This window comes from Gadus macrocephalus, chromosome 5 (assembly GCF_031168955.1).
Source record: "Gadus macrocephalus chromosome 5, ASM3116895v1".
NCBI lineage: Eukaryota > Metazoa > Chordata > Actinopteri > Gadiformes > Gadidae > Gadus > Gadus macrocephalus.
Window position 1 is genome coordinate 9489878 of NC_082386.1, and position 24945 is coordinate 9514822.

Here is a 24945-nt window from a genome sequence, read left to right on the forward strand (position 1 = left end):
GCAAGGAAGCTCTATTAGTGTAGCACAATCAGACAGGAGCAAATCCATTTGGCTCGTCAAACATTCTCCGATGGCTGTGAATTGTTTTTCTTCTTTTAATCAGATTTCCTCATCACAGGCACAGAAAGGCCCTGTTATGTTCGGTCATAATGTGACATGATGTATATTGTTTTTAATCGGTCCAAAACAGAATACATTATCATCTGGTATGAGCATCACTGCAGCGGAAACATAGCAACTGAGAACAAGGCAATCAAAAAAATTGTCTTTGTGACATGCTGATGAATTTAGGCATGTCCTTTTATGCTTTTTACTCTGAAACCTCAAGTCATATTCAATGTAGCTATCTGTCGGTGTGCATAGAACCTCTTTCCACTTATGACCTGGCCTATCTTTCCGTGATTAAAATATTCAAAAGGGAGACGAAATGGTCGGGTTTAATTATAATAGAATAGTTATACAATGACATTATAATGAAAAACATGATGCCAGGCATTAACTTTCGCCATGATGTTGAGAAGATTTTGCATGGAAGAGATGTCACAATTCAGTGAAATAGAAAACTCTGAGATGGTAAATTGGTTTGTGGTTTAAATCATTGGCTGTATATGTTGTTTTTTTGTAATTGCATAAGCACGCTATGCAGGTTGAACAAAGAATAGGATGGTCGACGGAAAGGATTGTTTGTGAATAATACGTACTTTCCGGTATACATGTATCAACTTCCGGGCTTTTAGTGTAGTTGTTAAGAAACAATGGCGGCCATCACAGAGGTTTGTACTTCACTTCTCTAATATTGAGACAGACGAAGTAACTATTGACTATTACATTTAGTAGGTCCCAAGGATATGCATATAACTACAATGTTAGCTGACATAAGGTTGTTGAGAATCCTTTGTGTCGTGTGTCGCGCATGTTTTTGGTTTCAATCGCGTGCTGTAATGCTAAGCTAACCTGTAGCGCCTAACGTTACTTCTTGAGGTGCCACAAGCCTGGGGAACTGCACAACTGTACAGTTTATTTGATGCTTTGGTAATTAACACAGAGTCGTCCATTGTAGGAATGTGTTCCGGGTGCAGACGAGGAGACAAGCGACAGTCTGGCGTCGGAGAAGAGAGAAGCGAGACTCCGGAAATTTCGGGAGCTACATTTCAAAAGGGTTTGTTATGATTCTCAATTGTACCGAATACATTAGTATGATATATTTTAAATATATGAGAATCCAGCGCAAAATGATGTAGAATATCGTGAGTATATGACATTTGTGACACACTATGTGTCATCGCGTTGTCAACATTGCACATGCACCCTTGTTGTCTTTATTTTCCTGTCTGCACTGCAGTCACCTGTGAATACGTTTCCTTTGATAGAATGAGGCCAGGAAGCTTAACCACCAGGAGGTTGTGGAGGAGGACAAGAGGCTGAAGCTACCAGCCAACTGGGAGGCGAAGAAAGCACGGATAGAATGGGAGCTTGCAGAGGATAAAAAGAAAAAGGTATTCATTCATTGTGCTGTAGTCTAATAAGTATATTACCTTTTGTTGAATCCAATTAGGTTGTGTGATGTCCTCGTTGCTACAGTACAAACCAGGGTTTCAAATTTGGAGAAAGATGGGAAATACATAATTCTCACAATGTACTAATTTCTATTTTGTTATCGGATGCTGTTAAACCATTTATCTATTTAATTATGCAATATAATTTAAATATCAATCAAAAATTGCGTTCGTAACTCTGTACTTGATGGTCATTACATTGAAATGTATGGAAATGTTAAGGATGTTATCGGACTAGAGCTAGTTTTTCCTTTCTCACAGACGTTTCAAAGTACTAGAATAAGTTGATGTCATAATTTGTCTTCACAATACAAAGACACATCATCATATGTGTCTTTGCATATAGATCATATAGAATTATTGACCAGCCCACCGACACTTTCCAGCCCTTGATATCCGACAGCCATCCTCTTTAATTTGTTGTGAAATTAAAAGTGTGGGGTGCTGCCCTAAGCAGGGAGCCTATGTGTACACCGGTATATAGTGTACAAAAGACCATACAACGATACCATTAAACATTTATAATGATCATACAAAAGGAGTGTGGTAGTGGAGAGATGTAGAAATCCATCAGACTATGGGTACTTTACCTCATAAACCCTGTAAAACGGATTGCATATCTGACATGAGAATATTGTATCATAACAAACCACAGTTGCTTTGGTCAAGTAAAGGGATTTACTGAATAGCCATCAATGTGCTTGGACGCTGATCAAAATATCTTGGTTATGGCCAAAGGGTAAATACCTCTCCACAACTCGCAGAGATGTCAGGGAAACAAATCATTCACATGCTCTCCTACCTCTTGAAGCACATCTTTAATTTCACCTGAAACGCCCACCAGATCTAAATCTCGTAGCAAGAAGAGCACAGAATACAACTCACCCATAAACTATATGTTTCCATGAGTCTCATCATGTGGAAGATGTTTGGCTTGAGTTTATATACGTTTGGTGTAAGTTTATGAAAAGGTAAGCTATAGTTTGCAATTGTAGTGTATTGTACTCCAAATGCCCTACCTCTAGTATTGACAATGTATACGTTTATTGATTCAAGCCAAAATCTTCCAGTAAACAATATCTTTTGCTTTCTACACAGAGGCTCAAAATAGTGGGTGGCAAAATCTACAGAAAACGTTCACTGTTTTCCCAAACAGGCATCCCTGATGTGGCTCCCACACTAAAATATTTATGAGCCTGCAATATGTCTTTTCGTGGCTTGATTCCTAGAGTTTCCCCTCTCCTACGCGTGTGACAGGAATGTGCTGATAAGGGGGAGGACTACCACCGGGTGAAGCTGCTGGAGATAGGTGCGGACGATGCCGAGCGCTGGGAGAAGAAGAAAAAGAAGAAGAACCCTGACCCCGGTTTCTCAGGTGGGCCTCCAGCTCTCGTAGTGACCATAGGAAACACGAGATCCGCCGCTCTTGTGTTGGTGGTTCAGTGCGTTGTGGTTGTCCTCGAACTGACTGGGCTGAATGCATGGATACTGGGATACATTTGTGCACTATTTGCTGCTAATCACGTTAAATCTGATTCAACCCATGTCTAACTTCTCTAGCTTTTTACGGTTGAAATTAAGTGTTTCGTTCCAAGCTCTAAAATCAAAGACGAGGAGATTCCAGCCTGGTCTTACAGTAATAAAGTTTAACGTTACACATACCTGACACTGACAGGCATCCTCGTAATGAAAATAATACTTACAGCCCCTCTGGCATTCTTTGGCATGGTAAGACTTAAGGCAGCACAGAGGGGAATGGGCATAACTTCAGAGATGAAAGGAAGTGATACTGCATACGCGTTGCTTCAGGTGGGTTACTGAATCTACACAAAAAATGAACAAACATCAGAGGTTTGGAGCGCAGTTAATACTGCTCAAACAAAAAGAAAGATGTTTGCATTACATACATTTACCTAATATATGAACATTTGTCCTAGTATTGGATAATCTCTCACTCGACATGCCTCTTTGGTTCTTTCTGAACCTGTCTCCTTGCCCTGTGTTCCCGTAATCAAAGCCTCCCCCTCAACACGCCCATCCCGTTGGTTTGACTTCTAATGGAGTCCTGTGGTTCTCCTGCCCTCACAGGTTATGCTGAGGCTCAGCTGCGGCAGTACCAGAGACTCACCAAGCAGATCAAGCCCGACATGGAGTCCTACGAGAGGCAGCGAGAGGAGTGGTGCGTAAAGGCAGCGGGATAACCCAGAAACACCAGAGGGATGTTCCTCTGCCAGCGACACCCCAGCCACGTAGGCATAAGACAGCCACTCTGGCCCCCGGCGCTGGGAGATTCGTGCCATTCCCTACTCGGGAGATGCTCATAAAAATGATCTACGCAGTCATATCTGTTATCTATTAGCAATTTTACCATACAACCTTTGACGGCGCAGAATGACCTTTGTGTATTTGTTTGGCATAATCGTCACTGCGCCTGCCCATCACATGTTCACAAAGCGGCCACTATGCGCTGAGCAGCCGGGGCCCTGCCCCTGGGCCCGCGCTGACATAGTTCCACTCCCAGAGTCCCCTCTTGATCTCTAAGTGTTAATGGCAATTGTGCCTACAGGAAGGGGCATAGTTAAAGCAATGGCAGACTTGTTCTTGTCCCCAGGGATGTTTGATTATTTTTCTCTAAAATTGTCATCAAACGAGAATCATCAGTTGAGCATCCCCATGGCAACAAGTGATAGACCCGAAACCAGGGTTGGCAGTTATAGGCGCACTGTAGTGTTAATGGATTGATCGCCTGATCGCCGGATTGTTGGACTTGTATTAAGTATATTGGGAAAAATCTTGCCCGGCAATTAAATGGGTTCCTAGTATGGAAAGAACCTGAAATGTCATCCTTATGAAACTGATCTGGCACGCAAATCTTTTCATAGCCGCAGGGATTTCCTCTGAACAATATTTAACAACTCAAAAATACTGTGACTAATGTAATCAAGCCGTTCACAGAGAGATGGGTAGGGTTGGGTATCATTTGGGTTTTATCCGATACCGGTGCCTACTCGGTACTTTTCAAACGGTTCCGGTGCTAAAACGGTTCTCGAACCGGTACTTAAAAAAACTGCACACACTTGCATACATGCACGACTTGTTCTGAGTAATAATTATAATAATATTAATTACTTGCTGAAAGCAGGCAGGCACGCATCATGGCGCAACATTATTGCCAAAGTCATATTAATTAACATACACACACACACACACGCACGCACGCACGCACGCACGCACGCGCGCGCGCGCTCATTCAAGTTCACCCACTACAACCTGCCGATCTTCAATCAAAACAACATCAAGTAAGCGATGCCGCAGCGCGTTGACAAGTCCGTCCCGAGTCTCGAGGAGCCCATAGGCTTTATGGTTTATATGTTTGAAAGCCGTGACACAGACACACTCTATTACCAGTTGGCCTGAAATACCACGCCTCGCAGTCATGGACCTATAAAGAAAGTCGTAGTCGTACCATGCGTGTTTAGCGCAACATTGAAAAGGGTCCCGTCTGAAACAGTGTCGCGGAGCGCTGCGTTCCGAAATACACCGGTATGGCGGCCGCGGTATATAACAAAAGCATTTCCTAACGAAAATACACACCGTTATTCAGTCTGAACCGGTATAGCGCCCAGCACTAACGCAAGTTGACGCCGCAACACCATGGGGGCGGGGCAGGGGGCGTTAAAAAACGCCAGGCACCGTTATGAGGAACCGAAATGTGCGTTCTTATTCGATCTCGTTACAACCGTTTACGTCGGAACCGGTTCCCTACTGGAACCGAGTTTCGGTGCTCAACCCTAGAGATGGGTGCGTGGCTCTAATTCCTTGAATGACTCTTTCCAGCGGTAAGGACTTCCACCCCACATCCAACACCCTGATCCATGGCACCCATGTCCCTTCCTCAGAGGGCATCGACCGCATGGTGGAGGATGTGGAAAAACAGTAAGGAAACCTCATTTGAATCAATCATCTGCTTAATGGAGTCCTTTGATAAGGCCTGTGAAGCCCTCGCCAGAGTGTGTGTGTCTTTGGGTGTGTCTGTCTTCTTCTGTGTGTTTGTGTGAGCTCTTGGTATTCTTAGGCCTATCAGTGTCATCTTGATGAAGCTGATAAATGGTTGATTATCATAGTGAGCCAGGGGTGGGAAAATAGGTTTTAGTTTTTCCTCTCTGTTCCTCCAACTACACTGCTTTATGAGACGCACAGTGGGGATTCATATTCTTCCCGAAAAGGTGAACAATAATAAGTTACATTTATATAGCGCCTTTCTCAAACCCAAGGTCGATTGATGTGACAGGTTTCTCATCTGATGCATTTACCTACGAAGCAAGATATGGTGCAAGTGCCACTGATGGTAATTCTTACATCTAAATTGGCATAAGGAAGAGGAGGGTTTTGTCTTCGGTCTAACTACCCACAGAGATTTGAGCTATGACTTCCAGTGTTGCCAGTGACTACTCGCGTTTGTTATCGCCAAACATAACACAGTGGCTGATACAAATTGAGGTCTTCTATGAAGATGGATTCTCATCCATTTACTAACGGGTCCAACTTTCTCAATATGAGACGGTGACCGTTAAGCGACTGTGAGAGTCACTGTGGGGGATTAGACACGGCTTCCCGGGTATGACGCACAATGCCACTCTGTAGCCACAGCGAATCAACACTGGGGCTCCTGTGTTAACAGGAAGGAGTGAGTTTGGAGAAGAGGGCCGAGAGAGAAAGAGTGGGAGGGACAATGTTTAGGGTTTTCTTTGTTGCCGTTGGCATATCGAAAAGCGCAGTCTGTTGTGAATTATGGGCACCGTGTTCCAACCTGACCAAAGGGTGGATTATGGTTCCACGTCAACGCAACGCAAGGGGGTTTACTGACCCCTTGCGTCCACCACAAAGGGCCTGACGTTTGCCTCCCAAAAGTTGTAAGCTTGCGTCGAAGCAGCAAGGGCTCTGATGGTCCGCTCACTAAAACCCGACTCGGAACCCAAACGGGTTCACAGCTGCGTCGAGGCGTCCGCGTGGTCATCGCGTTGCGTCCGCCACGTGGAACCATAATGGGAGCTTTAAGCCTCTGTGCTTTGCCGCCCCCAGGATCGAGAAGCGGGCCAAGTACAGCCGGCGCAGGGCGTACAACGACGACGCGGACATCGACTACATCAACGAGAGGAACGCCAAGTTCAACAAGAAGGCGGAGCGCTTCTACGGCAAATACACCGCCGAGATCAAGCAGAACCTGGAGAGAGGAACCGCCGTCTAAGCGTCTCCCTGATGGACCCCTCAACCAATGCCCTCCGCCTTTCATACGGAGGCTTTTTACCATCCCATTGTTTGGTGATGTTACCAGTACAGTGTACATAGAATCAACATGCATGATATGCAATACAAAATTCTGTTTAGAATATTGTTAGGCCATTTGATGTTTCTTACTTTACAGGCTTATGTCGTCATTTTTTGTGCAATGGAAATTATCCTTCCAGCATTGATTTGAGGCTTGACCACACCTGATATTTTCTCAGTCTGCGTTTCATTTTGAAATAAACATTTACAAAAAAGGAATGGTCTCTGGACGGAACTTCATGCTCTGCGATAGCCTCATGTGATCTCAAACCATATCGAAAGGTGGTTATCGTTTTAAGCATGAATTAAATGTACACGCCTCGAGGCCATGAGCAACCTTTTCCAGAACATCCTCTTAAGTGTACCCAGATAAAGCGCAACGGCTAGGCACTTGAATGTGTACATTATGACTGCATGGCAGCCATCATGCCCCAAGCTGGAACATGAGCACCAGGGGCTTGTGACCCGAAAATATGCCTTGCCTTGCTTTCCCGTTCCTTAACCCTTGGTCCCTCAAATACGGTGTCGTAGCACCCTCTACTGGTCAGAAGGAATTGGGCAGTTTCAGACGAATATGGTTAGTGGTGGGGATTATGGGCTTTTGGAAGTATTTTGTGGAAAAGGTTTCCATTCAACATGGCCTGATAAATATATCGTCGGGAAAAATGATTCTGAATATGTGTGTGCGTTCGTTATCGCTGGCATATGGTATGGGATACATGCTTTTTTCCCTCCTGATATAATGGGGCATGGCTTCACAGGCCTTACATACTCTTTGAAGTAGGAGTCAACAGTTGTTATAAAAGATACGTTTCAGGAAGAATGCTTAATATTCATATATTATCTAAATTATCTGAGGATGATGGCTATACCTGTTAATAAGGACTTATGCCTCGGCATTAATAAAATATTGTCTCCTAACAGAACTTATTTTTTAATTTTATGGAAAACCGTTGTAGGCTAACGTATTAACGTCTTTAGTCTTTTGAAGTTCATCATCTTTGCAGATCTGTCAACTGTCACGCATTGAGCGTGAGGCTCAAGGGCAATATGTACAGATATATACAATTAAATAAAGATCGAATCAAATTGTTTACTACAAACTCCACCACATTCTAGTTCAACATGTCTCCAGATACCTCTGCTGATCAAGCGTTTATACTGTATCGTTTTAAAATAATTAGATGTTAATATTCATCTAATTATTTGAAAAAACGATACAGTATAACGATGAATATAACATGTTATACTCATCTCGAATGTATTACTATAAAGCCAGATATCAAAAATTCATGAAAAAATAAAACATTTTTTGTTCAACATTTTCCAACAAATAACTTGTTGGAAATGTACGAATTTGAATACTTTAAATTATTTTTTGTAAATGTGTTAATTCACGTGCTAAGTCGTTGGCCTTTAATGTCAAACATTAAATCTGACCTTCTGTTCTAAGTGTCTTGTGGTGTAAGAAATGCTGCTTAATCTAATGGAGACCCTGGTTCAAGTCCTGCTTATGTTGGTTATTTTTTAAACATACTCATTGGGTTAATATAATTACCAATATTTACAGCTATTTTCTGCTCTCCAGCTCTGTGGTTCAGTGGAGCGAGTTCTCTGGTTCGGCTCTGTGGCCTTCTGTTCAAGTACCACAAAGGTTGGTCACTATGGATATTAAAGATATCAATATTGTGTGAATTTAATGTCAAATTTATCATTCATCACAACGCAGACTAGGATTTGGTCTGAGGTTTTACTTGACTTTACAATTCACATTATATAGAAATAAGGGGCTTTTATTAAAGGAAATCAGAAGGACTTAAACCCTGGTAACCACAACGTTAGCCAACAGCTGATTCCACTCCCCCACGGATTTCGGGGAAAGTGATATGGTTGGAGGTTAAATATAACAGTACATTAGCCATGATATGATTACGTTTAAAACTCACATTATGGTTCAATGGATGAAAACATCAGCAGGAAATGAACCCTGGTCTTCAGAGTGTTATCCAACAGTGCTCTCTACTGCACCACTGAGAGAGGGACAATTATCAGCGGTTATACATGACATTACAATTCACATGACATCACTAAGTTTCAAAATTACATTAGGTTCCATAAGACATGAACCATGGTGATAACGAAAAACTGATTACAAGAAAAAACCTTGAGACGCACTAAAAAGACAGTGTGTACAGTTGAAGTTTGACTTGATATTATAAATCATATGACGTCAAAATAACAAGTTTGCACGGAGACAGACCACCCCGGGACTCGAACCAGGGTCACCAGAGTGGAAAACCAACAGCTCTCTGCTGGGCCACCAAGACATCTCGTAGTAGCTGCTTGGAAATGATTTAATACTTTCAAAACAGGGTCTGGAACCCGGGGTTCATGAAGTGGTAACCAACAAGTCAACGCTATATATATATATATACTGTATATAGTTATATGCAAGAGGAGAACACATAACTCGTAAATGTTTTTGTTTATTAAGTTGTATGAAGCGTTGTTCATGAAGTTTCTAAAAAAGTAATTAGGATCAATGGGGAGGCAAGCATCAAGGAGATGAGAGAGGAGAGGAAAGGAGGAGACATACTTAGAGGTCAGTCAGATTAGAGAGGAGGAGAAGAGGAGAGATGAGAGGATGATGAGAAAGGAGAGGAGGAGAGCAGAGACGAGAGGAATGAGGAGGAGAAGGAGTAGAGAAGAGATGACAGGAGAGGATTGGAGGAGAAGAACCGAGAGGACAGGAAGGGGAGTAGGATGTGAGATGAGTAGGTGTCATTAGGGCTCTGCACTACAGGGCAGATGTACATGGTTTAGAGGTCTGTTGCTACGGGGGTAGAAGCTGGTTCTCTGGCTGGGACAGAGGCCTCTCATCTGGGTCACCCTCAAGCAACAAAATCAGAGAGTTAAAAACAAATAAATAATATTAACAAGTAAATTGTAGTATCGCCTAAAAAGCAAAAACTGCCGGAAAGGAGGTTGTTCTGTTGGAACGTGGACTCAGGTCCAGGTGTGGGTCAAAAAGTCCCGTACAGTGTGGTCAAGGGTGATCATTGACCACGTGTCATTTTTTATGGTTAGGGTAAGGATTAAGACATTCATCTGGGGAAATGGGTGTAAGTAATCATATCCTAAGCGCCTGGTGGGTACATCCCAAATGGGCCCCAAACAAATGTGTTCTCAAATCTCACATTGATGTAAGGACCCTTCCAGCAACCTTAGATCAACCTGTACGGTAGCAGCAGCACCTTAATTCAAATTAAAATGTATTTTATTTTATCAACTCAAGTGTCTGGTAAGTAACCATGACATAGGAAAAAGGATAAGGCATCAAATAAACATCACCCCGAGGGGTGACTTGCTGCATTTTTCTCAAGCCAACCTGAAAAGAGTTTTTGTGTTCACATACAAAACCATTCTTTGTGCACTGCTGTAGAGAGTTCTTCCCCGAAGATGAGTCGAGACCGTTATGTATTGTTTACAGAAAGTTTCCTGTGAAGCGCCGTGGCACAAGTGTATAAAGTCCATATAAAGCTTCAGCTTATCTGCTCTCAAGTGTGACTGATAACATTACCCTGCCCTGAAGCTCTCTAGGTTGCTTATGAATGAAAGAGAAAACCAATTATTGTGCATAGGCTTCATTACGGATCATATTAGACATACTACAGAGATGACGACACATGTTTGCCCTGCTGTTGGTTGTGAAGTAAATGTTTGATGCAGATAGAACTATAGTTATATCATCGCACATTATGATCAATGTGATTTGTTCCCCCCCCCCTAACAATCTCCCGTTTAGGGGCACTCATAGAAAGCGATGTAGTTAAAATGCTGACTTTTACTTTACTTATATTTCTATAATATGGGAGAACAAGCGTCTACACCCGACAGTTACAGCCGATTACTTAACTTTGAACATAAAAGCAGGCCATTTCATTGTCATATAATTTAATTTTGTTGATTAAAAAAAAAAAAAAAATCATGACCAAGTCCTGCGTGAACTAAATTCTTTCCTAGGACGCAACCATGCTGACACATTGTGGTCATTGGGGGAAATCCATGCGAATGGGAAGGGAGGGGTTTTCGATTGGCCTATTGTGGTTTGTGCCGTCTTTAGGTTTCATTTTCTTGATAATTATACAATAAACCATGCATCCCCAGACAAACTGTCAAATGTGGAGATATTAATCACATGGTCAGTTCCATGTACGGTACTTTCACCCCTGACAATTGGCAGATGATCAGATTTTTTATTTCCCTATAATGCCAAAGATTAAAAGTCTGATGTCCTTTACCACAGCTAAAATAAAAAAATGTTTAAAGCGCCACTATAACTTTAGTCCAAATTCCATCAGGCTTTTATGGAACGAGATCTTTGCCATTAATGTGCAAAGCACACAAGTTAAGTGACATGGGTGAATAGGTTAAAAATTGAGAAGAGACACTTTTATTCAATAGGCATTTATTGAAGTCTTCATAGAACACAACAAAAAGGGGACCAAGAGATTCCAACCTGAGCGCATTGTTCCATTTCTTCTCCCCACATAACTCACTTTATACATCTGGAAAAAAAACATAGCGTAGCCCAAGGCTTATGTGAATAGCTATACACATTATTTACAGCGTCGACTTGCGGCCACACTAGCGTGAGGTGGTGCGTTTGTTTGCCCGGCCGCCTCGTCTGATTTGAACCCAGTGACCGTAGGGCTTTCTGCTCTCAATGCCGTCCACCCTGGGCGTTACCTTAGCAGACGTTACCGGGGCAACGGTTGGCTTGGCGATAGAATTCTAAAAAGGAAACAAGACCGAGTGAGAATTTAGGATATCTGGTCATGTTGGAGACACCACTGGCTCAGGGCTTAATAATGAATGTATGGTACTTACATGAATGCTGAAAGCGATGATCTTCCTAATTGGAGAGACTTTTGAGCGTTGGCCATTCGTCTTTGCGTCGCTGTTCTGTTTAAAAGACAAAACAAAAGCACCAGTGAGATAACGGCCGACACAAGGGTTTACGGTGGTAAAGCAGTTCGTCCAGTGTGCGTATGTGTGCTATTATATTCCATGTTGCATGACCAATAGAGAAGCAGGCTGGTTAAACTTATATGGCTTTAATTCATGTGTTGCTTGTACAAGTGCTAGCTTCGACTAACGGCAGCTTTCATGCATTTTCTGCAATGGATAGGCTAGGCCCACCGGTAACATTGGTAATTGTAGCGCTTTGAAACCAAAACAAAAAAGACAAACAAAAGTAGAAAAGGATCTCTTCTCTGTGTAGAGTGGCAGAAAGGTGACGCAGTTTCCCCCAGCCCCAATCAGCACACGCCTGGTGTACCAACTTATCTTTGGCATACGGAGGGAGGGAGTTCTTCTTGGGTTTTTAGTTTTCTGGACAGCAATAGTCACTATAATGCTGTCCACACGCCTTGTGCTCCTTCAGCGAGTGGGACGGTTCTGCTAAATAACGACCCATTTCAACTGCAAATGTAAATACATTTCTAATGTCAAGCCAACAATGACACAGAAATAAAATTGAAAGAATGCCATGAGAGTCACCTATATTTCTAAACATTAAATTTTGCATTCATAAGAATTTGACTGTTTTTACAAACAATTCAGGAAGATGTAATAACTGAAAAACTAGGAAGAATCTAGTCAATATCATGGTGAACATTATGAGTCAGTTAACCTTTCGCGCAAACACTTATGGCGTCACCCAAGGCACATGACTGCCCTCTTATTCTCCTAATCCGAGGTGCCGATGATTGAAGGAGACCACTGTCATGTGATCTACGAAGACAGGAATACAGACAGAGCAGTGTGTGTTCCCTCAGGGGTCTAAGGGTCAACACAAGACAAAAAGAATTCAACAGCAAGGACCTTACCAGGAAGTCAAAGGAAAGGACACGTGTAGGGATGTGCCGAACCTACACTTTGTAATTCTAGCCTCCATGGACTTAATCCATTCTGAGGTATAAGACATTGGTTGGGTTTTGGGTCACCTGAGTTTTGTGTGAAAGAGGTTGAAATATTACAAGTTTAAATTTCAATTACAAATGGAGGCCGATCCCAAAACCAGAAATGAATACGAATAATTGAATGGCCTCCACAAGGCCGTATTCAAAAATCACATAATTGTTTGGTGAAGCCTCAAGGTGTGCTAGCATTGCCATTAAGCTTTTGTTGAAACCCACCTGGGATGGAACCTTTTCTGGAACGTCCTCTTGCCTCACCCATGCCTGTGGTTCTGGTGTGGGACATTCCTCGCATGGTTCGTCTAGTGTGGGAGTCGTGCTCTCTGGAAGATCAACCCTTAGGATCTCGGTGGCGTCTTCCTTCACTGCTCTGAGGAGTTCCTTTTCCTCTGCAAAAAAAGAAACATCGAATCACCATTAGATGGAATGAAAAGGATCATTGGTTGCAGACCAGCTAAATGAGTCAAGTCGACACAATGTTTAAAGGAATCATTGATACAGCTCGGTGAATGGTAAATTAACCCTACCATCCAGAGTTGGGCTGGCGGCCGATCGCCTCGAGGACCTGGACCGGCTGTGATGGCTCTTTGAGGGGGACTTGGGGGTTCTCTTCCTGTTACGGCCCTCCAACCCTGGGCTTGTCCTCTGCCGGCTGCTGGAACTGTGGCGAGACCGGTTACTTCTGTGGCGACTGGACCTGACCGGCAGGGAAGAAGGACTGCAAGAGCGGGAATTGGCTCTGGCACGCCGGGGTGGTGGCGAGCGGTGACGTCGGTTCCCGTGGGCTTGTCTGTAATGAGTGGGGCAGCGACAGCGGGATGAGTTTCTATGGCAACGAGGGTGAGAGCGGGATCTGGGCCGGTTGCTGCTAGACAAGGAAGATGTGGATGACGAGTTGGACGAAGATCTATGGCGCCCTCTGTTGGTCTCGCGTGTGCCAGAGCCGTGGCCGGAGTCCGAGCAGTCACTTCCGCTTCTAGAGACAGATTTGGTTGAGACAGAATTGGATCCCAAGTCTTGGTCAAAAATAACTCTCAGACCATCACTGCTCATCGCAGGGAGTAAATCCTTGGCCCCAGTCACCATCTTGGTTATCTTTTAAAAGAAAAGAAAAAAGATTCATTATTTTTTTATAAATCACAACATCATCATCATAAAGGTAGCGACCTCGGAGAGAGGGTTGCATTATACGATTAAAAACCAAAGATCTCCAACCCTCTCTCTCCAGGGCCGCCGTTCTCGCACACTTTCCACTCATCTCCACTATCTCTTCTACGTCGTTCTTGCACACTAATCCCAACATATTCATTTAATGTATTCATAGTTGACCCTTGAAAGTGTGTTTGTTTATTATAGACCAACGGCTGATAGCGCAATCCTACGTCATCAGGGCCGTTGTTGTGTTGCGTAACCGCTGACCGAAACTCGCCCGGAAAGTTCAAGACCACAACAGACAACTTTAAACAAACGAATGTCAAGCCAATTCCAACCCCAAGGATACACTTACAAAATATAGGATTAATAATGAGGTGTCAGACGACCATCCAAAATAACCATATATAATGTAATGCGTTGGATGTTAAAAAGCGATGGTTTGGGTGGAAAATCCAACGCCAACAAGGCCGGGTTGCATAAGCTCCGAGCTAACGTTAGCATTTCTTACCTCGTCCGATGTGTAGTCAATCTGCTCAGAAATCCAAAAAGTTTTCCAAGATCAATCAGGAAAATAGGTCAATAACTGTAATACCAAATTTGTAAAGCCGTGGAAATCGTTAAATATTAATAAACGTCGAGGAACTATTATGAAATATCACCAGCGGTCGTTGTTCAAATGCAGCGAATGAGCAACGTCGTCGGAATGGAATGGTTGCTCTGGAGATCCCCTTGTGGAAAATTCCACAACATAGCGAGCCTCATGGTAGCAGCCAATTTGCGCATAAGTGTTTTCCCATAATACTTTTAAATGGTTTCCGTGTTGTTTTATTTGCATTGTTGACGCATGGCAATATCAATCAATATTTTTTGCAAATGTATCAAATTAAAAACAGATTTATTTAAAATGTCCATCCATAACATGAACGGATAATGTTTGTATATTACACATATGCATTGTATCAGGTTACTGCTTTACACGTAGAGATGTTTGTAACAGAACACATAATACAGAAATATTCAAGAACATTTGTAGTGACATATTCTGAATGATTCAAGTATTTACATAATCATTGCAATCGCGTACTTTAGAGAAGTATTTCGATGACGCTTCTGGTCTCGCGATGTTTCAGTTAGCAGGCATTTCGTAAGAGTCTCGTCGTCTGGTTGTTCTCACATTGCAGTCGCATTATAGTAAAGTTCTACACCCCAATCCGAAATCTCTTTCTTGATCGCCATGGATATGCTACAGGTCCTGCCTGCCAATTTCGGCTATGTGATATTTACATATCTCTATAGCTGGATCATGCTGTGTTATCTGGGAGTAAAAGTTGGGGGTGCAAGAAAGAAGTACGATGTCAAGGTAACCGACAGTTGTTTTTGTATTGGAAGACTGATATCTTGTTATAGTAGGATAATCCACTAATAGCATTTAAATGCATGCAACTAAATTAATTATTCCTGTTTAGGTTGCATGAAAGATTTTATATTATCATGATTTGAAAAGATATTTACTAATCGTATTTCTCTAGTATCCCACTATGTACAGTGACAAGGACCAGGTGTTCAATTGCATCCAGAGGGCTCACCAAAACACCCTGGAGGTGTACCCACAATGGCTCGTTTTCCAGACCATTGCAGCACTTGTCTACCCAGTAAGTACCTTTTGCACGGAGTGGAGAAATTCTAGCGCTTTTTAGTGTTTATTTACTTTCAAAGCCCCCCTCACGGCCTCACCCCATACGAATATCTCAAGTTATTTACGACAATTTTGTAAATAAGAAACACATTTTTGATCTTTGACGTGAATAATTGCCGAGTGTCAAGTCTTTAGATAATGTCACAGTGAGTCAGCATATTGTCTTTCACCTTTTCCCCATTTAACTCCCCCTCTATCACCTGTCGTTATCTTTTTAGACGACAGCAGCAGTGCTCGGGGCCATTTGGGTAACCAGCAGGTTCTCTTATGCCTGGGGATACTACACTGGAGGTAAGACGGTTCCTGTGACCAAACTCTTGTTTGAGCTGGTGCCCCTCCCCTCCCACTCTCAACACACAAAAAATGCATGCTTCTGGAAAAGTATTTTTTCATTGAAGGGCGGGCTGTATTTCTGTTAAGGCTTTAGCAATCTAAACTACTACTACTTCCAACAGATATAGGGCGGTGTAGCCAGAAGAACGATTGATAGATGTTACCTGGTAACCAAAAACTGCTGCTAACAATTTAAACATGCAATAGACCTTGGCAGTACGGTTACACTCTGCTGTTCAAATCCAATTTAAAAATAAATATTTTATCTGTTTTTATGGGCCTACCATTTCACTTAGGTTCATATTAATCATTGACAAGAGAATAGATTATTCCTTTATTTACTGAGCCAATACATGTGATGATGTTTGCCTTACTTATGATAATAGGTACTTTATATCGTAACTTATTCTCTATTCCCTGACATCTACTGGACTACAACTCAATATTTGTGTGAAATGTATTAAGCATTTTCCACCCAACTTCACCTGAATGGGAATTAGAAGCTATGTCTGGTTACTTATGTGTTCCACGTTGGTCATACTCTGGCAATAAAACTATACTGACTCTGCCGTTTGCATGAAGCAATTCTGTATTAATAATACCTGTTTCTTTAATGTAACTGTATCAATAGTAGTGGGCAACATGTGTGTGCAGATGAGAAAATGTGTCCCCCAGAACATGTCTTAAAGTCAGATTATTGATCATTTCTTAAATCTCAATTAAAAGATATCCTTCCTCACGCTTCATGAAAACACATGGTATTGATAAACATGTCTCTATTTTCTTCGCAGATCCTTCCAAAAGGATGAAGGGAGCCTATGGCTACATTGGCTATCTTGGAGTCATCGGTCTTTCAATCTCTGTGGCATTACAATTGCTTGGAGTCTTTTAATTGGCCGTTCTAAAGGATGCATGGGTATTCAGCCACACCGGCATCCAATGTCATCATTCCACTAAAGCTGTATGGCTGGTTTAAATACTTACTTTAAACACAGTGAAATCTGAATGTAGTTTGTGTGCTGTTATTATATTTTTTTGTACTTCTCATTTATAACCATTATACAAGACGTTTTATGAATGAGTTTTATTTGGATAAAATATGAAATGTCAACTGTAATAAAAGCAATACAATACCCAGATATATTATAAATCAATCATAATTTACAAAAATAAAGGAAAAGAAAAGGAGCCGCAGCCGTCGTAATGGCTCATGTGATTCACACATGACCTGTTGGGATTATGTTATTCATAATTGTAGGAATGTGGCTGTGCTACGGTACTACAGAGGAAAACTACGAAGAACATCAATATAATCCTACATTAACATGACATGGATGGTTTATTTGTGAAAGCTGTGTTTAAACTTTAAACCTATTAGGCAGTCAAAATTACATGTCCATTTATCGCTGTAGATTATTATTACAAACATAAAAACTCCGTGAAAGCGGAGTTTCATAAAATGCGCATCTCCTTGAACTGAGGTTTGCCTCAACATCAAATGGGTGGGGACAACGCATGCGCGTGATAGATCCTTCTCGGAAGCAAAGTAAGGGATTGCGTTCAGGGGGTCCACATCAAATACAGAAAAAGCAAAGTAAGTTTTCTTTCAAATACAACGTTACATTATTTATACCAAACACGATTATGCTTTTTACCAGATGGATCTGTTGTCGTTATCCCATTGCACCTATTTTGTGCGAAAGGCGACATGAAGGAGCCTCCAAGGAAATGCTTACCAACAAAGCAATGAACAAAAGCTGAGATGATAAAGCAGTATTTCTTTGTCGAAACGATGCATGCCAAGAAAATATGGAATCATCTTTGCCTACATTTTGGCGTCGGTCGATGTGTTTATTCGCCGTTGTGTGAATTCAACTCGATTGTTGATGTTGCGATAAACGGGAATCAGAAGCAGCACCAAAACACCAAGATTGCTCATATGGCTATTATTCACATACCACGTTGTGAGTCTGAACCAGTTTAAAGTAGGAACCCAAGGGCATAACCATGGTAAAGACATCGGGGGTCCATATAATAGTCCTCCCCCAGAAATGTAGTTGAATTCCCACTATTCTATGATTTTATATGTACATTTCAACTTGTTTTCGAAGATTACATTGACCATTTGACATCACATTTAAAGAAATCATCTGTGATAACTCCAAGATAGTGGCGCCCCCTCCACAGCATTGTTTTGGACAATTGCTTACTGTCTAACTTTGAACCCAACTATGCTAAGTAACAGCTAATAGGATAGCTTAGGGGTAGATTTACTCCAGGTTATTTTTTGTTCAAAGAAAATGAATCGGTACAATGTGATGCATAAATACTGGACACATATTTTACCACTCCCAAATTCAAACAGAATACCTTTTGTTTCATCAGAGCCATGTCAGGGTTTCTAGATGGGATCCGGTGTGGAGACTGTGAGTGTAATGTAGACTGGGCTGAGAGAAGAAACACAATTGCATCAATTGCAGCTGGAGTCCTGGTGAGTTACATCGAAGGCTAATAATTATGACTGTCATATTAAGGATAACAACCACATATTCCGAAAGGCTTTAAATTCATTGCATTAATTTAACAAAGATAAAACCAGTGTGTTATGACGTCATCATTCAATATGGCTTATGTGAGTTCCAGGTCTTTTAACATCATGAAAAACAAAAAACGTTGTTGTGTTCTTATTTCAGTTCTTCACGGGTTGGTGGATCATCATCGATGCAGCAGTGCTGTTTCCACTTGAAGAACAGTTTCACCATGCCTACCACACATGTGGAGTCATTGCTACTCTAGCTTTTCTCATGTAATTTATCTCAATTTCTTTTTTGTCATGTATTATGTTTAACTGGCTCTTGATCTTTAGTTTAGTTCAGATTTCCTAATGTTTTGGCATCCTTATCGCATAGTGTACTTAAACGAAAGCCACAGTAATTTGTTAATGTTCTCATGGTTGATAACATTTTGTCTTGTTAACTTATCTAGGATAAATGCTGTATCAAATGGCCAGGTTAGAGGAGACAGCTACAGCGAAGGATGCATGGGACAGACAGGTATGTTAAAGACATGTGTTGTATTTCACTTTTGGCAGGAAGGCGTTATATGACAACAGTTTATTGGAAAGTGGAAATGTTTTCCCAAATCTTCTTCTCACAGTGTCTTTGATAGTGTGGAGAATGTCAAACATATATAGGCCTATGTGTCAAATTTTTGTCCACTAACCCTGTCAATATAATTTTTTTACTTGTTTGTGGGAACCATGATAATATTATGCACAGGGCTAGGGAACAGGCTTTTACACTGATCCACTACTTGCCATGAATCGGTTTCAATTGGATTTTAGGAACCCAAAGAGGTTTAGCTGTTGTCTGTACTTATGGCCGTTACCGTGTGTTCCTCTTACAAAACAACCCAGGAGCACTTGGGGATCACATGACAACCCGCCCTGCTTTTTCTTTGTTTGCAGGAGCTCGTATTTGGCTTTTCATTGGCTTCATGCTGGCCTTTGGCTCCCTCATTGCCTCCATGTGGATCCTCTTTGGAGACTTTGTGGTGCACAGTAAGTCGTTCACTTTATTAATCTGAACCCTTCAGTCACCCTCATCTTAACTGCGTCAGTCAAGTAAAAGATCTTCATGATTGTTATTAAACAATAATGATTCTGAAAATTGACACGCGCATCTTGTGAGGCACACAATAACAATATTGTATTAATTAATTATTTTCTTTTGTTTGTTACAGAAAAGGATTTTGTTTACCCCGGAATCGCTATTTTCTTCCAAAATGCTTTTATTTTCTTTGGGTAAGTTAATTCAATTTGTGAACCTCCGACATTTCTACATATTATTAAGATGAGTATTTTGTGTTAATGACGGTGAAGAAGTTGTACATCTTGGTAGTCTAATATTCCATTCACATTCATATTTCAGGGGCTTGGTCTTCAAGTTTGGACGCACTGAGGATCTGTGGCAGTAGTAAACCCTTCATGTGTCTGTAAACCATTTATATTCTATACTGTATGGGACATTCTCCTTTAGCCTATATCTACTTCACATAATTAATTTCACAAAAAAAACGCTATTTATTTAAAATCCTGGTATATGAAGAGAGACGCAACCCTTTTTAAGACCCTTTTGGCTATTTTGGACCTGCTGAGTTCAATTGTTCCACATCTTTGAATGTGTCTCTGCAATTGTGTATCTATTTTCATGGCTTTACATGGTGTTTTCCTTCATTTGGGAGCCTTGCAACTGGCAACTCTGTATTAATGTGTCTGTAACATGGTCACCAAGACCTGAACTTTGGACCTCAGATATGGAGGTACGCACGATTTATGGGGTATTTCCCAGAACCATGCACAAATATATTTGAATGTAGTTGCATTGGAGGTCCTATGTTTGTACGTATTTTCTTCAAATAACCCTATGCCGGTCAGACATTTGTATTGCCAAATGGTGATTACATTCTGATTTTACCACCGGCACTGACATATTGGGAGTGTAGTTAACGTGTATATCTAATGGCCATGCAGAATCATTTGTCTACAAGATAAATCACATATTTTGACATTCATGGGAGAATTGAGGAGAGATATTCTCATCAGTTTACAAGTCTTGCAATAATTCTCCTGCATTAAAATAACTTGCTTACTATAAACAAAGTGGTGAAAATTATTTACAGGGACATGAATGGCTTCAGATCACATGGCGTTCTCCTCCCCGTTCCTCTTATTTTTTCTTTGCAAGTTTGGGAAACTGTAAAACATGCAAATGTAAACACCTTGGTTTATCAAATACACTTTGACACTCACAGTGGATATCTAAAGTCATTTCACACCAAACTGGAAATTGTATTTAATACCAAAATAATTCAAAGAAACTTATAGGAGAATATTTCTGCTCATGACCTTCATTGTTCTGTCATGTGAATCAATCTACTAACTATGTTGGTTACTTACCTCCCAAAACGCCTGGTCATCAAAACATTTCCTGTCCTGTGGCGGTCTCCAAAAGCTCCATTTAACTAGCAGTCCTTTTCAGAACAATAAAGGTATGGTTAAGCAAATTATATGTATGAGTCGGTCACAAGACGTAACAACTGTTGGTTCATGACAATGGTTTGTGTGCATTAAGGCCATGATCTTGCATCTGGCGGTTTTTCACATCTAATTAGAGCAAAACAAAATCCATTAGCAATTGTATGAATTTTCCTTAAACACAAGACAAATTGGGTCTTGTCCAATAACTGATGGCTTCTGTTCCATCATTCCATAAGGCTTAATCTAGGAGATTTAACCACACATATCACCTGTGATCATTCCTTAAGGCTTAATCTAGGAGATGTAACCACATATCACCTGTGATCATTCCATAAGGCTTAATCTAGGAGATTTAAACACACATATCACCTGTGATCAGTCCCATGGACATACTGAGGCTCAGGGTGATGAGCAGAGTGCAAATATGGAACACAGCAAACCGAATTGCCCTGGAAAGAGAGAACAGCTAGACCAGTCACCTGACTTCAATGGTTCGTATACGTAACTACGTAAAGCACAAAACAAATGGTGCATCTTTACGTTGTGCGGTCGTCCATATGATTTATTTGCAAGGTGAGATGAGCTAGCCATCCAAGAAGTCCTGGAAGTCCATGTACACTCAAAACACCACAGGTGTCGTGGCATCCAAACGCAAGAAGCATATGACGCTATAAAGATAAAACGGAATATTAGACATACTACACAAGATTTAAAAGATTGCAGATTACTTTTTTTTATCAATTGAGAGTGGAAACCTTAAGGTAACGAAGTGAAAGGGTTGATATCACACCAGCGGCTAATCCAATCGTCATGGCAACCCAGGGCCGATGAACTAGTGACATTGAAACGCCTATAGCAACCCCTCCAGACAGGGAGCACTTCTGAATATGATCCTGAGAGAAGAGAGGAAACAGAAAAAAACAAACATTTCTCCTCATGTCCATATATAATACAGTATTTATAAATGACGTTACATTTGTACATAAATAAACATATAGAAACAACTTTCACTAAACGAATATGCTGATTAAAACGTGGGTTTAAATGTAAATTTAGATTCTCTCATAAATATTAGCGTACTAAAAGTATTTCATTGGCAGATTTTCCTCCCCCGTTATGACAACATTGCCTAGCGGATCATACCAGGTTAATTCTTCCTCTGGGGCTGGTGAACACTGACACTGCAGCGGCGGCCACGGCACTGACAGCCAGGGCTAGGTAGGTGCTCAGGATTATCCTCAGCTTCCTCTCGCCTTCATCTACCAGGATGGAGTTTAAACTGGCCCAGAACATCCACAAAAACAGTGTCCCTGCAGACCACAGACAGTGACTATGTTTTAGTCAATGGGTGTTAATGAAAGTATTTATTTATGTATTGATTTGTTTATATATTCATTTGACAATGCAAACCAAACATGGAGAACAGTCCAGTTTCGCGGTTCATTTTCTCTTTCTCAAAGGGCGTTTCTGATCCTTTCCGACGCATGACCCAGGTGAGCATCAGCCCGAAGAACGCCCCAAAGGTATGAAGCTGCATGGCACAGTACAAAAGCTTCACCTAGGGATAGGAAATACAGTCACTGACTGCCAAACACGAGATGCACATACAAGGTATATCAAATGGGTTGTATTGTGAACAAGGTGCTTTAAGGGGGAAAATAACACTGGTGGACATGTTATTCTTGCAAATACAAAGTGTATAGAACAGGCAAACACAAGCCTGTACTCTGTGAGGTCAGGGCACTTGTGATGATCTGTTGTTCATCCCTTAGAGAAAGGTAAATAGAACTTCCTGTTTACAACATGAGGCACTCAATTTGAGATGAGTACGGATAAGCAGAGGCTCACCTCAAAGAATGTCCGAAGAAGCCATCCGTTCAAAATGAATCCTGACACCTCCAGAATGGCAATGAGAATGAGTTGAACAGGGTTGGTCTTTCCAATCACCGTTCCAATAGATATTAGGGCAGACGCTGTGCATATCTCAGCAAAAACCAAACTAAGGGAAGAACACAACGTTGCCTTCAAGTCATTTTTAAAATCCAGGTGTGCCTTTTCTTAATAAGGCACATAGAGAACATCAATGGGACGACATACCTTTTCAGATCTATTAGTATCCTTCTACTTTGGATCCAGGACTCATAGCCATTGAGGATAATTGACCACTGGGTGGCAATCACTGCCACAAGCAAATTGAACCCTGAGCCACTGAAACCATAACGCACCAGAAAAGTGCCAAGAAATCCAAAACCGGCCACCACCATCACGTTCACATCCTGGAACTCTGAAAGAGGGTAACCTAAAAGTTGTGAACTTGAATCTTGCAAAAATCACTCTTTTTTTTTTTAGCATAGCCTACAAGTTACTCAAACATTTAAAGGACAGATTTTACATCAACTGGCAAAAGATTCCAACGACAGTCAACTGACCTTATCGTTGCCAAACAGAAATATGAGCCCCTCCCCATAATGGCCCCTTTAATTATTTAAGATGTTCTGTTAAAATACGACTCTTTCAAATTAATATTTGAAAACTTTTAAAATAAATACCGGCATTAGTATGAGATTGATTCTGAAACATGATAAAGGTAAACAAACGCAATGTTTTTAAAGAAGGTAAAACACTGAAAAAAGAACAGTAGAACAAAAAAGTTCACGACCAAAACGACTTACCCGAATACAGTTTGCTGGAAGTATTTCCAAACATAAAGGCATATGCATCGAACTCAACGTAAAGGGCACATATAACAATGAATCCAGTTTGCAAAAATAACAACAAAGGTGCCAGACGAGAACGCAAATTTGGTGCGTATTTAGGGGCCATGATCTCTGTAGTGCGCACCACTGCCAGCGTGGAGGCGCCTCAGCAGTAGGGTAGGGCATCGAATGGGGCTGATAAGGTGGACAGTTTGAATATGTTAGGTGATGCATCTCTGATGTTTTTACTAATATTTAATAGCGTAGATTAGGCTAGTCATCATTGGTGTGCGAATTAAATCTTATGGCGTTTTAAAATATATAATATACATATGGATACATTCAATTATTATTTAGACGCATGCATGGCGGTAGGGGATTGAGTTGGTGCTTAAAACACCTCGCTTACTTATCGTGGGCTAGGGTGGGGGCTGGTGTTGGATGGAAAATTTGAATTGCGCATAATGGAGCTCGAGGAGGCCTAGTGTGTTATGCATAAGCAAAGTGACAACCGCTTAAACTGATGATATCTGTTGAGACGCTAAATTCACAAATAACTGAAACCGTTATTAGGATGTGAAATAACTGAAAGGAATGTAGGCTAGTAAAATCACTGGGCTGCCTTAATCGGAGCTGCACCGTATCATGAAAAAGAAAATCTGTTTTTAGACAACAGAACTAAAATAGGCTATAACACAACTGAAGTCATTCATAGTAAAGCAAATAGGGTCGTGTAGGCAGACCAATATGCCCTAATGGAAGGCTACATGCCATAATTGTATTCAATGAATCCATGATTTTAGTTACAGATATAGGCTTACGTATTTATATTTTCACATTGTTTCAATGTAATGTAATGAAAATTGTTACAAATAAAAACACGTGTAATAGAGACTAATGGACACGCACCAGCTGCAATGAAAATGCATTGATATGGCTGCGTAGAATACGCTGATAAGGTAAAACATGATTAAAATGTCTAATTATCTCTCGGTCGATGCTATTCATTGCGACAACTATACATGTTATCGTATCAGTCAAAAAATAAATGTCCAAATATGATTGGCTATTCGCGGACCAAACAATCCTTGTACAGAACCCACACGCATAACAGCCCTCCCTCGCGGGGCGCTGATTGGACAACGAGCAATGCCTCAATCTT

The 24945-nt window shown here is 41.2% G+C and overlaps 4 protein-coding genes across 15 annotated transcripts; 3 read left to right on the forward strand and 1 right to left on the reverse strand.

Annotated features, from left to right (window-relative positions):
- The first annotated feature begins 642 nt into the window (after nucleotides 1–642).
- syf2 (SYF2 pre-mRNA-splicing factor) lies at nucleotides 643–7103 on the forward strand. Its single transcript, XM_060052093.1, has 7 exons — nucleotides 643–773; nucleotides 1061–1159; nucleotides 1371–1496; nucleotides 2814–2931; nucleotides 3645–3735; nucleotides 5394–5492; nucleotides 6639–7103. Exons 1-7 carry the CDS (start codon nucleotides 756–758, stop codon nucleotides 6802–6804), a joined length of 717 nt encoding a protein of 238 aa, XP_059908076.1. The 5' UTR covers nucleotides 643–755; the 3' UTR covers nucleotides 6805–7103.
- Nucleotides 7104–11335: 4232 nt separating this feature from the next.
- rhd (Rh blood group, D antigen) lies at nucleotides 11336–23983 on the reverse strand. 12 transcript variants are annotated; one of them, XM_060052081.1, is made up of 15 exons: nucleotides 23760–23983; nucleotides 23185–23371; nucleotides 22936–23086; nucleotides 22498–22645; nucleotides 22231–22397; nucleotides 21843–21980; nucleotides 21628–21755; nucleotides 21457–21536; nucleotides 21007–21080; nucleotides 14529–20803; nucleotides 13393–13960; nucleotides 13085–13254; nucleotides 12580–12680; nucleotides 11775–12368; nucleotides 11336–11678 (listed from the first exon to the last, which is right to left on the reverse strand). In XM_060052081.1, the coding sequence occupies exons 1-10, from the start codon at nucleotides 23908–23910 to the stop codon at nucleotides 20777–20779; spliced, it is 1251 nt and encodes a 416-aa protein (XP_059908064.1). In that variant the 5' UTR covers nucleotides 23911–23983; the 3' UTR covers nucleotides 11336–11678; nucleotides 11775–12368; nucleotides 12580–12680; nucleotides 13085–13254; nucleotides 13393–13960; nucleotides 14529–20776. The 12 variants fall into 12 exon arrangements, with proteins under 12 accessions (XP_059908064.1, XP_059908065.1, XP_059908072.1 ...); XM_060052082.1 differs by having other exon boundaries at nucleotides 12580–12728; XM_060052089.1 differs by adding an exon at nucleotides 12776–12892 and having other exon boundaries at nucleotides 11775–12680.
- mgst3b (microsomal glutathione S-transferase 3b) lies at nucleotides 15242–17188 on the forward strand. The gene is made up of 4 exons (XM_060052095.1): nucleotides 15242–15380; nucleotides 15550–15672; nucleotides 15935–16007; nucleotides 16841–17188. The coding sequence occupies exons 1-4, from the start codon at nucleotides 15255–15257 to the stop codon at nucleotides 16939–16941; spliced, it is 423 nt and encodes a 140-aa protein (XP_059908078.1). The 5' UTR covers nucleotides 15242–15254; the 3' UTR covers nucleotides 16942–17188.
- tmem50a (transmembrane protein 50A) lies at nucleotides 17614–20709 on the forward strand. The gene is made up of 7 exons (XM_060052094.1): nucleotides 17614–17643; nucleotides 18435–18540; nucleotides 18743–18855; nucleotides 19035–19102; nucleotides 19516–19608; nucleotides 19791–19851; nucleotides 19979–20709. The coding sequence occupies exons 2-7, from the start codon at nucleotides 18439–18441 to the stop codon at nucleotides 20022–20024; spliced, it is 483 nt and encodes a 160-aa protein (XP_059908077.1). The 5' UTR covers nucleotides 17614–17643; nucleotides 18435–18438; the 3' UTR covers nucleotides 20025–20709.
- Nucleotides 23984–24945: the final 962 nt, after the last annotated feature.

Excerpts from the sequence above, each read along its gene's own strand:
- mgst3b (XM_060052095.1), top strand. The coding sequence starts at position 15,255 with ATGGATATGCTACAGGTCCTGCCTGCCAATTTCGGCTATGTGATATTT. Across the intron at positions 15,381-15,549 it reads GAAAGAAGTACGATGTCAAG|TATCCCACTATGTACAGTGA; the intron begins GTAACCGACAGT and ends GTATTTCTCTAG. Across the intron at positions 15,673-15,934 it reads TTGCAGCACTTGTCTACCCA|ACGACAGCAGCAGTGCTCGG; the intron begins GTAAGTACCTTT and ends TTATCTTTTTAG.
- rhd (XM_060052083.1), bottom strand. The coding sequence starts at position 23,910 with ATGGCCCCTAAATACGCACCAAATTTGCGTTCTCGTCTGGCACCTTTG. Across the intron at positions 23,372-23,759 it reads TTCCAGCAAACTGTATTCGG|AGTTCCAGGATGTGAACGTG; the intron begins GTAAGTCGTTTT and ends ACCCTCTTTCAG. Across the intron at positions 22,398-22,497 it reads TGGACTGTTCTCCATGTTTG|GGACACTGTTTTTGTGGATG; the intron begins GTTTGCATTGTC and ends TGTGGTCTGCAG.
- syf2 (XM_060052093.1), top strand. Across the intron at positions 2,932-3,644 it reads CCCTGACCCCGGTTTCTCAG|GTTATGCTGAGGCTCAGCTG; the intron begins GTGGGCCTCCAG and ends CTGCCCTCACAG. Across the intron at positions 5,493-6,638 it reads GTGGAGGATGTGGAAAAACA|GATCGAGAAGCGGGCCAAGT; the intron begins GTAAGGAAACCT and ends TGCCGCCCCCAG.
- tmem50a (XM_060052094.1), top strand. The coding sequence starts at position 18,439 with ATGTCAGGGTTTCTAGATGGGATCCGGTGTGGAGACTGTGAGTGTAAT. Across the intron at positions 18,541-18,742 it reads CAATTGCAGCTGGAGTCCTG|TTCTTCACGGGTTGGTGGAT; the intron begins GTGAGTTACATC and ends TTCTTATTTCAG. Across the intron at positions 19,103-19,515 it reads AGGATGCATGGGACAGACAG|GAGCTCGTATTTGGCTTTTC; the intron begins GTATGTTAAAGA and ends CTTTGTTTGCAG.